The sequence below is a fragment of the Pteronotus mesoamericanus genome, unplaced genomic scaffold (assembly GCF_021234165.1).
Source record: "Pteronotus mesoamericanus isolate MK-2021 breed Mesoamerican mustached bat unplaced genomic scaffold, CSHL_Meso_final contig_116, whole genome shotgun sequence".
Classification (NCBI taxonomy): domain Eukaryota; kingdom Metazoa; phylum Chordata; class Mammalia; order Chiroptera; family Mormoopidae; genus Pteronotus; species Pteronotus mesoamericanus.
In genome coordinates, this window is record NW_026555027.1 from 13,211,426 (window position 1) to 13,227,414 (window position 15,989).

General features: G+C 40.1%; 1 protein-coding gene across 6 annotated transcripts in view; it reads left to right on the plus strand.

Annotated features, from left to right (window-relative positions):
* APP (amyloid beta precursor protein) overlaps nt 1-15,989 on the plus strand; it is a 228,924-nt gene that overhangs the window by 63,553 nt on the left and 149,382 nt on the right. For all 6 annotated transcript variants that reach the window (XM_054579515.1, XM_054579519.1, XM_054579524.1 and 3 more), the window contains exon 3: nt 9,299-9,428. In XM_054579515.1, the coding sequence (XP_054435490.1) occupies nt 9,299-9,428 (130 nt within the window). The remainder of the gene's footprint in view (nt 1-9,298; nt 9,429-15,989) is intronic.

Below are 15,989 nucleotides of genomic sequence, written 5' to 3' on the forward strand. Positions count from 1 at the left end.
GAGCAGCGTGCATGAGGTAGGGGCATGGAGCAGGTGTCCGTGGCTCTGCCAGCTCACCTTGGGGACCAGCTCTCTGGAGGGCATTTGGAACAGGTGAAGACTCAGGTGCTGGCAGAGAGTTCCAGCTGGGAAAGAGACAGGTGAATGTGGTTTCGTTGATCATTCCTTCTGTTAGATAATGGGTATACTCTGTTTTCCTAAGTGTTTTCTTTTCCACGGCAAACAATATGTGTTTTCTGCTTCTTTAACCTCCTTGCTGTAAGTGAACATCTGCTTTTGTCTATAAATTAACAGCATCACCAGACAAAGCATTCCAGCAACAAAACAAAAACTGTCTGATGAGTTGAATAAAGCCATTTCCTTTGCTCAACTCTCCACTCGAAAATATACAACCGAATGTGGAATTCACAGACAAGAATTGTTTCTCAACCTTGTTTTCATCCCACGGTAGTACAGAGTTAAAGTTCATTTAAAAAACAAACCACACATGCAGTCTTTTTAATCTAACCAACTTAGAGAGCGTCTGTCCCCACCATGCTATGGCAAAGCCATCGTGCACTCTTGGCCACTAAGATTTTGCTGTATGTGCATCCACCTTTGTAGGCTTAAAAGTGACCTGCTAATTACAAGCGCATAAACATTGGTTTGGGAAAGATCCAGAAATTCCTTTTAGGTGAAACAATTTTTGAATCAAGATATTTGACTACCTATATATGGGAACAGATATGTTTTATGCATTAATGTTCTCTATAAATCTAGAGATTGCCTGCACAAATTGCAGTATTTAGAGGTAAATGAGATAAAACCAGTTTGGACTTTATTTTTTTACACAGTTATTGTTTAATCAAATTAATGTTTGATTCAACATTTCTTCTTGTTTTTATCACATTCCTAAAAGCATACTCAATTATTACATGTTTGCAGTTGTACTATTATAATTGACATTTTAGTAAAAAATAAGAAAATTAGCATAAATTGACAGAATGAGAACCTAGGCTATATGTGTGCACATGTGTTTGTGTTTTCACTATTTATTTTAGTGGACCCTCCTCCCCTGCAGTTTGTTTTTGCCATACATTCAGCACATAGGAATAAAACTGATAGCAAACAAGGTTCATGGACATTTTCCAAGTCTGAGTACACATGTATGTTTATGACAGTATATTTACATACAGTGTGAGAAATCGTCTTGGGTCTAATTACTGGGAAACAAGCTAATGCCTCGCACGCAGCATTTTCTGTCCCTTGCTTCAGGCTGTCATTGTGCAAACACAGCACTGCTCCTAAATCCCATTATTATGCCCCATTATTACCATAGTGTTTCATCAGCTGCACATTGCCTCTCAGCACCTCATTAAATTGTAAGCAGAGAAGTTTTGGGTTGGTTTCCAGTTCTCTTTCTCAGTTAAATTAGTTACTCTGTTTCCAGTATCCCTCATGATTAAAAGAATTTATGTTGAAAAAAGTTTGATAGGATTTTTCTTTGTTTTCAGAAAATTTTAAAGGAGAAATCGCCTCATTTTAATCCAGAAACAGAAATGTATTGTGTGGGACATCCTTTGTTACGGTTTAGATACTGAAGTGTAAGTAGTTAGAAATTTATCCTAGATGGGTTCCTTGAGTGCTCAGAAGTGGCTCTTACTTTCAGTCAAGTTCCACCTCTGCTAGGTTCATCTCCTGAGAAATGGGGCGACTGCCCACAGGTGGAGGGTCACATAACTATCTACACATGAACCATTTGCAATGGTTCTGGCACATAGTAAACCCTCAGTTACGACATATGTTCCTTATTCTCCTCTTGGATATGTTCTTTGACAAAGAAGTTGGCATGTAAAAGCTCTCTGAGGAAATTGCCCTGTGCTTAGGCTACCTCTATACCATTTTGCTATAGAGTTTTTGATTCTTTATTTCACGTTTATGTTCACGCATGCCAACTGCAATCATGCATATACAATTTGGATCTTGGTTAGTTTCGTATTTGTTTTGTTCACTTGTAATGTAAATTTAGAAATTTGAGTCTGTTTCTGCTGGACTAGTTTTTTTCTTTTACTTCTTATTCTTTAATTCAAAATTCCAAACATGTATACAAAGTAGTAAGAATCGTAGAATGAATGCTCCATGTCGCTACCACTCACCTTCAGTAATGACCAAATCTAGTCACTCAGTTGGTTCCCGGGTAAGCCTGGAATGCAGGTGCTTTATGCTGCCTCCTCCAGGGTGGGCGTTGGTTTTGGCAAGCCCGTGGCGCAGACTGTTGCCTGTCCCTTTTGCAGAGCTCTAAAGGTGAATGTTACTGAGTGACTTCCTACATATTGAAAGTGACATTTTATTAACACAACATAATTGCTAGCACTTTTTTTCATAAAAAGAAATGTCCTTGAGAATCATCTTAAAAATTGATTTCAAACGTTGAAAGACTAGAAAGAACCGTAAGTAAGTTATTTTCAGAATTAGTAACAATTCCCATTAACTGTTTTTCGGGCTTTTCCTAGCTGGTTTTGATTTTGTGTTCTTGAAATATCCTTGGTCTTTTGGCATTTTGTTGTATGTAAATAAAACTTTTGGCATTTGCAAAAGGGTTTTCAAGAGTTCCTCTATTTGCTCTTAATATTGGAAATAAATGAAAGTGTATATAGTATGACTCTGACCATGTAGGTCTCAAAGAAATATTTTTATATGCCGTATACATAACTACATGCTCTTGGCTTTCTTAAATACCATCGATTTTTTTTCTTGCTATGCGTATTTAACAACTTAAATGTCATCTTGTTGCGGATTAATATATTTTCAATTTGGATAGAGAGAGAGAAAAAGAACTTTAGGGTTTTTTTAACTTAGAATGAAAATGTTCTGATGGTGATCAAATTTTAAGGTATTTTTCTGCAGTGAACAAAACCACTTAGGCTACCAGCTATAACCTAATATGAACCTAAGATAGTTTCTACTTTACCATTCTGCTGGCTGTTAACATTTGGAATTGCTTCAGCTTTCTTTTTTTTTAATTTTTATTTTATTTGTTTATTTTTAGACAGCAGGGAAGGGAAGGAGAAAGAGAGGGAGAGAAGCATCAATGCGTGGTTGCTTTTCACATGCTCCCAGGAGGGGACCTGGCCCGCAGCCCAGGCACGTGCCCTGACGGGGAATCGAACCTACGATCCTTCAACTCCCTTTTTAAAAACAGTAGCATATTTTTATGGCCAGAAGAGCAGGTTGCTTTTCAGGAACTTGACTGGATGGGCCCTCTTACCCTAAGTGAGAACCTGCCTCTTAATTCTTCCTACGCATCTTTCTCAGCTGTGTAATTATTAACATTTATCTACAGCTTCTTATGTAAGAAGGTACTGTTTGTGTAAGTTGCCATATCATATTTGGGAGAATAATATTGGAAGATATTAAGATGCTTGTTTTTCTCAAAAAGCTCATAATCCAACTCTGATCTACTATTTAGATTATCTTATTCAGGAGATACATTGATAATACCCAGTGGGAGATTAATACCTACTGAATTTCCCTCCCAGAATGGATTCTGAATTTAACCTGAAATATTCATTAAATATTTACCAGGTACTTACTGTGCTTTCATAGTGTCGGCCATTATTGAGGAACAAAAATGAACCCTATTGTCCCTGCCTTCTAGGAGTGTTTAGCCTGATAGGGCAGGAGGGCACGTGAGTGTCCGAGAAGGCAGGAAGTGGTGGTGATCTGAGAAACGTGGTCGTGTAAAATGCTTTGGATACAGCGATTGAAGGGATCAGAGGCGGGTAGTGGTGAACCAACATTGGAGCTAGGCCTTTTTCCAGGGTTTTGTTCCAAATAAAGCTACCAAAGTAGCTTATGTGTAAACAGGGGGCTAATGAAGGGGACCCGCCACACCTCCCTGGGGTAATAGGTACTCAGGCATTCCCTGTCTGATCCTTTCTCTTGTCTCTGTGTGTCTGTCTCAGCCACAAGGCTCGCTCATCTTAGCTTCTTTCTCTGCACATCTTCCGAGTCTCCTGTGGCAGACCAGCTGCTGCTTCCAGACGCCTCGTTCTCCTTCACCCGCCTGCCGTCTGGCCCTGACTTACCCTGCCTGCCAGTTGGGTGTCCCCCTCATCTAGCTAGAGCCTGTCTGTGCTACCTCAGAACTCTTGAGGAAGAGAATGCAATTTATGGCTTGCTTTTTTGTGGCTGGAATCCGCTCTCAGGAGGGAGCTGGAAAGTTCAAGTACTCACTACCCAGTTTCCTTCCGAGGGCTGGGGGCGGGGCTCCGCAGCCTTCTGAGAGCCTTCGAGCAAAGCTAATGAATGTGGGGCGCCATGGGGAGGTGACGGGGTGCCAGATTGTGTTTCCTGTGCTCCAGGAAAGTGCATTTTCACTGGAAAGGCCGTGCAGCTCTCTACTTAACGCAGATGTGAACGAAGCACACTGTGATAAATACCAGAAAGTATTCCTGCAAGAGGAGAGAGGGGCTCGCATTCTAGTACAGGCGACTGGGGGAGCTTGGCGCACACGGGGACCCCCAGTGGGCTTGGGATGTGCGGTGTGGTGTGACGGTCTTAGGTGAGAGTGTTTTTTGAAGCACATCATATGTGTTTATTCGATGACTGACCTGTGCAGCTAAAATTTAGGAAGATGTGTAGGAACTGAGGACAGTTTGCTTTTCAGGGAACTGAGGCAGCCCTTGTTTTGCTGCTGCTTTAAGTTTTTATTCATGTAACTTGTAATTCTCTAAAGTCTTTTTTTTTTAATGATCAAGGAAATAGTTACTCATAATTGGGATTGGAAAACATGCAAATTAAATAGCTGAAGGAACTTATTTCCTTGTTTCCTATGTTACAATTTGAGATGCAGCAAAGGAACTAAAACACATTGAACTAGTGCTTATAATTAATTATGGTGAAAAGTCAGGGACTTACTACCACAAGCACATTTGTATGTCAAATTATTTTAATTTTTACACTTGCCTAACACTATGAGCTATGTTATTGTTTCAATTTAAAGTGCTTATTTGTCTCTGGTCTTACACTGGGGCTGCTTAAGCAAAAATAAATAAATAAATATTTTTAAAAACTAGATATATAGTACTTGGGGTTTTTGTCAGAAATTTGAACATTTTTTTCAGTGTTTTTTGTTCTGTTGTTTGCTTTCTGAGTTGGGTGTTACCTGTGCCATGTGGTAATCACTTTACTGGGACAGGCTGTGTTTCACAGGAAACTGTGTGACCTTGATTATTGGTGTTCCTCCCCCTTTTTAAATAAACATTAAGTTAGAACAACAAAATTTTATTATCTTTGGCAGATCCAAATTACTGACTGCTTGTCTCTGAAAGAAAGTAGGTGGGACAGGTTGAAGTCACCACTGCAGTCCCATCGTAGGGCCGTAGGTAAACTGTGCATGGGATTTTCTAATCTCATCCGTCTGCACGTTAACGATTGCCGTGGCCAGCGTTCTGGAGAGAAGAGTTGAAATGCTGGAAATAACACATACACCCTAGATTTTTTGGTGGGAATGGAAGCATATTCTGTGTTTTGCTGGTCACTTCATGAAACTCAGGCGATCTTTAGGGAAGAGGCCCTTTTGCTAGAAAATTAGCCCCAGAATAAATTGCTGCTCTGTTGCAGCAGCTGTCACCCTAGGACACTGATGATGGTCTGCAGCGTCACCCAGAGATCCTTTTTGCCTTCTTATCGATTTGTACCGTACAGTTTTTTTGATTTTGAGTTGAAGAGAAGACTTGACGACCTGCCACAGGGCTCATAGAAAACCGAACGCTCTTGGGAAGATTCTCAGCAGGGTAGTATTTCTGCGAAGTGGCAGCTGGAACCCCTGTGGAAAAATGCAGTAACTCACACTTTACTGCACATAAAGTCTTGTCCCTCAGGGCGAATTCTCTCGTGTCAGAGTTTATGACTCATGAGTGCTGTACTTTTGTGATAGAGTAAACAGGGAAAGGTGGTGGGAGAATTATATTCCTGTGCAAAGAACCACTTCACCTGTCATCATATAGAAGAAGGCCACGGGGTTATTAAATTTTTAGTGGTGTTTTTCAAGTGGAGCATTATCTGAGACTGAAATGTATGCACTCTAGTGCCAAGATACTTAAGTATGAAATAAAATAAAGGGAAAGTAGCTGTTTCCATTGGGAGCTAAGGTACTGGCATTGTTTTTGAAGAATTACTTGCTTAATTCCCCTCCCCAGGATGCTGATTTAGATATGTTTTTGCGTGTGTGTTCTTATAGCTCATGCTTTCCACACAGAATTTACCCCACTCTAAACTGATCTGTGCCTTATTTTTAATTTTTTTTAAATGGACTTTTTTTTTTTTTTTTTTTAGGGCAGTTTAGGTTTACAGCAAATTTGAGAGGACAGTGCAGGAGATTTCCAATTTACACCCTGCCACCGTCACACACAGCCTCCCCATCATCAACATCCCCCGCCAGAGTGGGACACTGGGTGCCGTTGTTGAGTCTACATTGACACATCATCATCCAAAGTTCATAGTTTACATCAGGGGCCACTGAGTTTCGGCACGTGTATGTGTTCACCATTACAGTATCATATTGAATCATTTCCCTGCCCTGAAAATCCTCTGTGATCCTCCTATTCGTTTGTCCAAACGCCCTAACCCCTGGCCACCACTGATCTTTTACTTAACTGTCTCCCTAGTTTTGCCTTTTCCAGAATGTCGTATAGTTCAGGGGTCCCCAACCTTTTTGGCACCAGGGACCCTTCTGTAGAAAACAATTTGTCCACGGATGGGGCTGGGGGGGGTGCAGAGGCAGGAGGTGGAGCTCAGGCAGTAATGTGAGCCCCGTCCACGAAAGGGGAGGAGGGAGCTTGGGGCGCCCTGGTATAGTTGGGATCGTACAGCACGGAGCCTTTTCAGATTGGCTTCTTTGACTAGTACTACGCCTTCGTCAGGGAGAAGGCCTTCCCCGCTTCTACCCTTCTTGAGTTCTTGCTGCTGGGCTACTAGCGTAACGTGCACAACGCATAAAGACGGGAAAATCCCACGTTTTATTACGTATACACGGGAGAATTAAAAAGTTAATTCTCCATGAGAGAAGTGTCCTGGATTGTTTCTATATCCTTTATGTAAAGAAACAAGAAATCAGTGGAGAATTTGACAAGACAAGGAGCCAGGTCTTGGGAGGCGCAGTTGGTAAGGAACTGAACTAGAATGTAGGCGTAGGGCAGTAAATTAATAAAATCCCCAAGGGTTTGTGTTTATCGGCTTCTCAGCCCTGGATCCTTTACCTCTGGTGACAAGGCTGTCTCCTCCTTAGTCCCTTTGCTCCTTAGCCCTTTCATAGCAGGGGGGCACCTTTCACATGGGGGTTTGCTTCCTGCATGTAGAGTCAGAGAGCTTCTGCTCCTGCTGCTTGTCAAGTGATTTTAAGCCAAAATAATTAATATGCCCTTTTGGGATATTTGGGGCAGGCTGCTTTGGGCCCCAACACACGAAAGGTTTCTCTGTGTCTTTTCATGATTTGATAGCTCATTTCTTTTTAGCGCTGAACGATCTGTTGTCTGAATGTACCCCGGGTTTAGTGTCTTATTTCTTTAAACTGATATATCTCAGGACTGGGACTAGGATGGAGTAAGTGCAGCACTCAGGAATAAAGGTGAAGTAATATTTTAGTGCTATATCTAAAAATAACAAAGTTAGTTAAAATTTTAAAGTGAACAAAATATCAACATTTTAAATAAAGACAGGATCCAGGCAGGCCTCTCTAAATGTCCCTGGCAATCATCAGCAAACCTCCTTGTATCCATACCCCACACCGTGAACGCCATCTTGCTCTGACACCTGGTTCTCTCCCAAAGGCACTGCTGCCCCCATGGCCTCCTGGGTAGATGTTCTTTTCTCGCAATCCATGCAGTTGTACCTGGAGACGGGCATGTCCTTCCTCATGTTTTCACTTCCAACCCAGTCTGCTCTCCTCCCTAAAACGTCCCCACCCCAGCTTTGGAGTACACCCTCTCCTTGTTGGTTATCTGTAGCTCTCTTTTATCCTCAAGGACATGAAGGTTTTAACTCCTGGCTTCCTATCATCCCAACCTCCCATCTTTGTGTGATTCGTAAGCGATTTTACTCTGAACCTCGAAGATGCTTCCACTATAGTCCAGTTCCTTAGTTCCTTTTCATTCCTCCAGCGATCTCTCTCGTCAGCCATTCCCACGAACTGCCGTGTTACACCACTTGCAATGACCGAACACTGTAACTTCTCCCAAGTCGTAATATCAACTCTCAGACTCTCCACGTACTACTCCTAATCCCTAGTACCTTTATGCTAAAATTCTGTAGCCTGTACCAGGGCTCGTGCTACAGCCTTTTCGTTGTGTTTCCCACCTTCATATTCTCCCTTCCCCCAACTCTAGATTTCGTGGCCCATCGTTATAACCATTCCCTCGCTATCTCCTCAGTTCTCTCAGTGCTTCTCTCTCTTAATGGTACTTCTCTGGCAGACTGGTGTCCCTGGTGAAATGCAAGGTTTATGCAAGGAACAACTCTTTTTAGAAATAAATTTTTATGATGGTATTTTCTTCCAAATATCTACTCATTATTACTAAACAGAAATGATTAGATATTTCACAAATACATCTTGGTTGAGCTGAGCTCCACATTTCATTCCAAGTGCTCAATAAACACCAGGATTTACTGAGAACAGTAAAGAAAGCAAAGGGCTGTAGCTGATTATCAAAGGGAGAGATTCACAAATGCAATTCTTTATCTCAATGACAGCCCTGGTAATTGTTTGATAAGTTATTATTATGTAAATTACTTTGAACAAGGCAGATTTTTGTATAGAAAGCTTGCTACAAATCGTATCCTGTGTATAAAATATTTGCCTGATTAGTAAGATAGGGCTGGGTTGAATTTCAGTAAAGGTAGTTATCTCCAGGTGGACCTACTAGCTATAACATTTATTTAGGACATTAGAGAATGTAAATCCCACGCCAGTTTACTTTGCATTGAAAATGACTCCATGCTTAGTAAAGGGTCCCCTCTCCCTGTTTTTATTTTTATCTCCTCTCGGGGAAAGAAAAAATATTTTAAGCCTGAATGGGTGCTGTAAAATAATAAAGTCACATTGCTTAATGTTTTCGAATGGAATGATTAGGTGCTTGTCACTTACATCTTTTCCTTTACTTTGAATTGCTTAAGCTTGATTGGACATCGGAGACTGTGTGAGCCTTGGGTGGGGGGATGATTAGAAATTCATTAGAATAGCAGTGGCGGTGGACCAGGTGCTTGCTCAACCCAGCCCCTGCCTCAGGTAACAATTGACCCTTTTACTGTGCTCCCCCAGGTCTACCCTGAACTACAGATCACCAATGTGGTGGAAGCCAACCAACCAGTGACCATCCAGAACTGGTGCAAGAGGGGCCGCAAGCAGTGCAAGACCCACAGCCACATGGTGATTCCCTACCGCTGCCTAGGTGAGCCGGTCAGCCGTGGCCCTGACCTGTGGGGTGGGAAGGAGGGTGCTCTGGTTCGCTCCAGGAGTCCAGCACAGGACTCTTCCTTCGGCGTATCGCCACTCTGTGTCGGACTGTGCTGTAGACTATTAAGGTAGCCTGTGTTCCAACAGTACAGGGGACCTATGTGTGAATTTCCTGGCACAGAATGAATTTACCCAGTGTGTTTTTCAAAATTACACATTCTTGGACCGATCCCAGAACTGCTGAATGAAAGTGCCCGGTGGTGGAGCCCAGGAATCTTAATTTTACTAAATCTCGTAGGTGATTCCCATGTACACTGTCTATCTAGACTTGGAGAATTAAGGCCTTGTGTGTTATCTAGACCTCACAGAAGAAAGAACCTAATGTGAACCTCCAGCATTTTGCTAGTTCTCTTCCCCGCAACACTAGCTACTCTTCTTGTTTGCCACAGCTGCGGAAATGGAGTTGGGGGATTTGCTTTTCTCCCTGCTCACATCAAATCAGAGGAAACGGTTTGCTCACTAAGGTGTAATAGTGTGCCTCGCTCACCAATCTGAGATTTTACTTTTAACTTTTTATTTTAAAAACTGAGTTGCTTTATATGTCGTTATACTTTTTCCTGGTGGAAACACTATCATACGCCATATTGAATCTGAGCTGGCTATTAGTCTCCTCCTTGTTGATATGATTATATATCCAGGCACTGCAGAAATCAGCAGTCTCGGACCTGATGGTTAGCGTCTGGATGGTTTCACAAGTTTATTTGCCAGTAGGGTGGTTGTATATAAGGGCATAGCCATCTGTGTACAGAAGAGGATATGGACATGTGTGGATATGCATTCTGATGACTGCTTGTAAAGACTAAAAGGAATTTTTTGAAGTCCCAACTGCAAATTGAGAAATTAAGGTTAACCGCTGAAGATTCTGGAGCTCTGTATTATAATACTTGGTTAAACATGAATGTCGTAAGAGCACACTGGTTTACTGTTCATGCGTGTGCATAGTTACATTAGTAGAAAAAAATGGACATTAGTATGAAAATTTCATCTGGTGGATTTACTACTACTTACAATACAATTGATGAGGAGAGTTGGAAAAGCAAATTCTTAAACATTTGATAATTCAAATGTTTCCTTGTTCTTCTTCATTCTTTGTTCCTAAATAATTTACAAAGTCTTTCCAACTATCTTAGTTGTTACACCAAGAGACCATGTAATTGGGTACTTGTGTTAGGAAGTAATCACAAATCAGTTAATTAGGCCTTGTTAATGATTTGTTTTTGTTGGTTCTCACTTGCCCATTCTACGAAATGTTTCAAATACATGTTCTTCAGACACCAAGCTCACTGGGAAAAGGTACTAGGTCTTTGGATGAGTGTTATTGCTTATGACGCCTGGTTGGACACACTGCAGTTTTTTTCAGAATGAACACATAGCATTTCACTTAGAACTTTCTGCTTCATAATTCTGTTCAGAGTTGTTAGAATTGACTAAAAAGTGCAAGCCACGTGAAGACTGTAATTCACTACCTTGTGCCACTTAGTTGTGGCAGATAGGCACCTCCCCGCTTTATATAAAGCTCTACTCCATGGCAAGAGGGAATTGGAACCCAAGGGGGAAAAAAACACTGTAAAAAGGAACAAGAAATGTTTAAAATGTCTTCAATGTAAATATGAAGTCAGAAGATTATATGATAATGCTATGATTAACCGTCAAAATATTTGTTTTTATCACGATAATCTGTGTTGTGCACCATTGAGGGAAACTTCGTCCTAAGTAGTCTCACTTCACAGGCACAAATATTAACAGCCAGTAAGATTGCATCTCTTGCTGTCATTCGCACAGCTTGGTGGTGGTGGAATCAGGACCGGTGCCAAAGATCTTTGGATTCTTCATCCAGTACTCCTTACAGTATTAACACAAAATTGTTTCAGAGCAAATATCTACCTGATTTACAAAAGCAGATGATGGAGAAAAGGCTGTGATGTGAAGGCAGTAAGTAACACTTTTTTAAAAAAACTTGTAACAGATGTTGGTTGTATTTATAAAGGAGACAGCCGTGACCCTGGAACAGGATAAATCTCCATCCGATGTTTTCCACTCTCTGGTAGGAATAGACAGCAGCCTGATACATTACCTGCCACTTGAACAAAGAATTACTGTTTAGCTATAATACAAGTATCCTTTAAATGCTCTGGCTTTATCCACCTGTATCCTTTAGACAAAACAGATTATTTTACTGAAGTTCATTCTTAGGAAGGTGCTACCTAGAAAACAATGTAAAATTGTCATTTATATTATGCTCAAATAGAGAAAAATGCCTGTTATGTGTGGCATGCACCCTTCCTGACCGTTTTTATCAGTTGCAAGATCTGATGTGGCTCTGGGTTATTTGTCCCTAATCCGTATATTTGCCCTGGGCGTACTTGCTCTATCGTATCTTGCATTCCTTGCCTCGATGGAGAAAGTGTATTGGGTTGCTGTTGCCATTTTCTTCCCATGGAGTGAATGATTTCCCTTGAGAGTGAGTTTGCTTTCTCATTTTACCCCTTACTATGGATTGTGCCTCTGGACCCCAAGGATAAGATCTGTCTTAATCATAATAACATTTTATAAATTGTCTCATGGGATTCAAGCACATCATTCACATTACTCAAGGAGAATAACTTTTTTTTTGTGCAAAGCTTTCAACCCCTTTCCATTTGAAGGACTACTCTCCATGGTGTAATAGATCCACTTTTGAAATTGATGCCCTTCTGTACTTGTCTCTGTCCAGTATAGGCAAGGTGCATTGCATTAGCTAAATTACCGTTGATGAATGGGGACAGAGTCGGGTCCATAAACTAACCCAAAAGAATTAGAATTTAAAGAATTACTACCTTAACTGTCATTCTACTTCATTTTATATTTAAGGCTTTCTGAACATATAAGTAGAAATGACCAGGAAGCAATTCAGATATGGTCAGGCGAAAAATTGAAGGTATTCAGTTCATCTTAATTTTTGAATTACATTGTTTTAATAAAATTTTAAAATAAGCAGCTTTGTGTTTTGGTGGCTGCTTTTGGGAGGATTAGCTACAGCCATCTTCTTCTTTAGTGTGAAAAGGATATATTTAGGTATTCTGACACTGTACCAGAATAGGTTTTTTTTTTTTAATTTATGCTAAACAGCATTTCTCTTGAGATACATCATACAGCCGGCAGTATTCAAGAATGTTACAGAAGACTTCACCCAATTTTAAGAGTGGGGATGAGGGTAAGAGAACATTTTTATTGTAGACTTCAACAATTTTATAAATGCCCATATGTCCTGGCACAGTAATTCAGTGTGTTAGAGAGTCAGTACCGGCGACTCCTCCAGTCTGCCAGTCTGCCTTACATTGTTTTCTAGGTAGCACCTTCCTAAGAATGAACTTCAGTAAAATAATCTGTTTTGTCTAAAGGATACAGGTGGATAAAGCCAGAGCATTTAAAGGATACTTGTATTATAGCTAAACAGTAATTCTTTGTTCAACTCTGCAGATTCAGTGCTCGTGAGGTCTTGGGAGACACACGTGCCAGAGGTTACACATCTACACCATGGCGAGGGTGCTTGATGAGCCCAGCCTCTGCACCGCGTATGTCATTTTAGACAAAGGAGAAAAGGGGGATGAGGGCTCTTGAGATTTCTGAAGTGAGAATAGGTGGGTGATTCACAGGTCGTTGGGGAAAAGCTGGTCACACAGGGCAGGTGAATTTTTGCTGGGCAATCCAGAAGCCATCGCCGGGGGTTCATCTAGTAAACAGGCCCCTTTTCGAGCCCTCTCTCACCATGCTCAGTTCCTGTTGGGCAGCTGAGGCAAGCACCCTAATATTTCCTTCTTGGAGTAGGTCTTTCCCTCCTGAGTCTCTTCGGCGGAAAAGGGGGAAGGGTCAAAGGTTCCTTCTGAGTTTTTTCTTAATAACCAGCTTAAAAAAAAAATCAATATCCCAAAAGACCAGACTTTTGGTCCCCTTCATTATAAATGATGCTATAAACGTCATGGTTCTTTTTTATACTCAATCATTGACCGAATGTCTTGCAAATCTCCTAGTTGCTTTAATAAAATAAAGGTGCTATTTAATTACTTCTGAAAATAAATTGTTATTACTGAATTTATAGACACCGTTTAGTTCATTTAGTTACAGTTTTTTTAAATGGATGAGTAAAAAAACCATAATTTCTATTATTGGTTAGTAATAAAGGGACTGTTTAAAGTAGTTTTTTCTCTAAATTTCTATCTTGGGAAACACTCTTCACCAAGAAGTAAATCCTACAAAAATGACTAATCATACACTCCTTGTGTAAGTATTTTTGGACCTATGGGTTTAGCCAGGAACATGGGTGCAGTCGCTCCCTCCTCTGTCAGGATTCTGGTCTAGGAGGGGGGAAAGCAGAATTCTGGCTGAGGAATTTAAGGAAGACTTACCATGAAGTGGCATTTGATTCAAGATCTAAAGAACTGGGGCAGGAATTGAGACGATCGAAAGCTTAGGAATCTAAGTGAGTAAAGGGTGAGCGGAGTCCGTAAAGGGAATGTATGTATGTGGAACACGGTTCATTGTCTTCAGGAAGAAGAGGTAATTGAACATAATAAGGTAGTCATTTTCCAGAAGCATTGCTGTTTTCGATTATAATAGATAGTGCTATGTTTTATTATTTTTAATTTAACTTTCTATCTAAAAAATTATTTTCAGGCTGGTACTAAATATATACTTCTTTTATATACACTCATGGTACTTAACTTTTGCTTTTTGGGCAACTCAGATTAGAATTTTTGAGGGTAAATCTTTTTTCTTAAAAACTAATAATTCAATCATAAAAAAAAAAGGTAAGTAGAAAAACCCAGGAATCACCTGCTGCTCTGGTTATTCATGCTTTGCCCTTTTTATATGAAATACCAGCACTGTTTGCGTTGGACTACTGATTATACCCACACACACACACACGTGTGTGAGCGCGTGCGCGCACTCTAAGAGAAACTGGAATACGAACATAAAAAATTGAGATTATATGCTATCCATACATGTGAGTTATGACCCCCCCATTTACTGTTACCTAAACTCATGAAAAGCATATTTTGAGTTTAATTTCCCTTAATTTGTTGCTTTTAGAGTGTGTGTGTGTGTGTGTGTGTGTGTGTATCCTCAAGGGCATGAAGGTTTTAGCTCCTGGCTTCCTATCATCCCAACAGCCCGTCCTTCCATGATTCTCAAGCAAATACACACACATGCACACGCGCACACGCACACACACACAGACACTGGCATCCAAGAAGTAAAAAAAAAATCACATGTAACTTAAATTTCACATAGTCACGCTGTCATCTACGTTATTAACAAAAGATAAAAATGCCTCTTGGTTTAATAACACATGAGCTGAATACAATGGATATACATTATTTTTAGTTTTTAATTTTTCTCTAAATATTTTTGATTGGTACTGTCCCAGCAGACCTGTGATGATCAGAAACACTTCTCTGTGCCAACTGGTAAACAGCTGCTCTCTGGTTATACCTGCATAATTCCATCTTGGAAATCATTAGTTTGCTGTTTTAACATAATTTTGATGTGAAGAGCCATAATATTTCCAGATAACCTCAAGCTGTGTTTTTTTGTCATGAAAGGTTCTCTCTTTTCCTGATGTAAACGATTACAAGTGATTACTGTGGGGAATCAAGAAATTTGACTTTCTCAAAGTTCTTGGTTTATTCCAGCGACTTCTAGCACCTTTTTCAGGTGGTGTGTTGCTTGCCATCACTTCCTACTCCCAGAAGAGAAAACAGATTTTCCCTTTTGCCTTTAGAACTGAATATTTCCCCAAGCAAGTAACACACATGAGATCCTGCTTTGATTTTGTTTTTTAGCCTAGTAAGTAAATAATTTTCCAAAGGGCTGTAATAGAAAATAGAGTGTGTGTATAATGAAAGTTGTGCAAGATTTGAGGGGGTTTAGGGCTTCATGTTGCATGCCACATGAATAATTATGACCAAATAATATAAAATGTAAGGGAGAAACTCAGAGCAGTACAGTCAGCTATGATTATGGTTCTTGGGGCAAGAAAGTGGCTTCAACCCCATCTAAAAAATGAAATTCACTGCATTAACCTAGGATCTCACCGTGAAACCCCAGTGTTCATTACATTTTAATTAGTGATCTATGTTTTTTAAAAGTTATATAAATAATATATAAAATATGTTAGACATAAACTAAATACCATCACACATTAGAGGAAATTTTTTATATATTTCTTTCTTTCTTAAGAAAGAAACTAAGAAATGCTTTTTTGTGAACTTAAAATTTTTCAGCTTTAATATGATTTAGGTACATCATGTTCTTATAGTTTCTTCGCGTAATACTTATGAAAGCATAACTGGTTAGTATAAAGGGAAGAGTTAATTATATCAGGAACACTTGAAGTGAAATTAGGGAAAATAATTTTTCTCAAGTATTTCAATACAATTCAAAAAAGTAACTTGATGTTTATACTTCGTGAAAGAATTGGCTAAAATGCACTGAGAAAGAAAGTGGGCACGTAAAA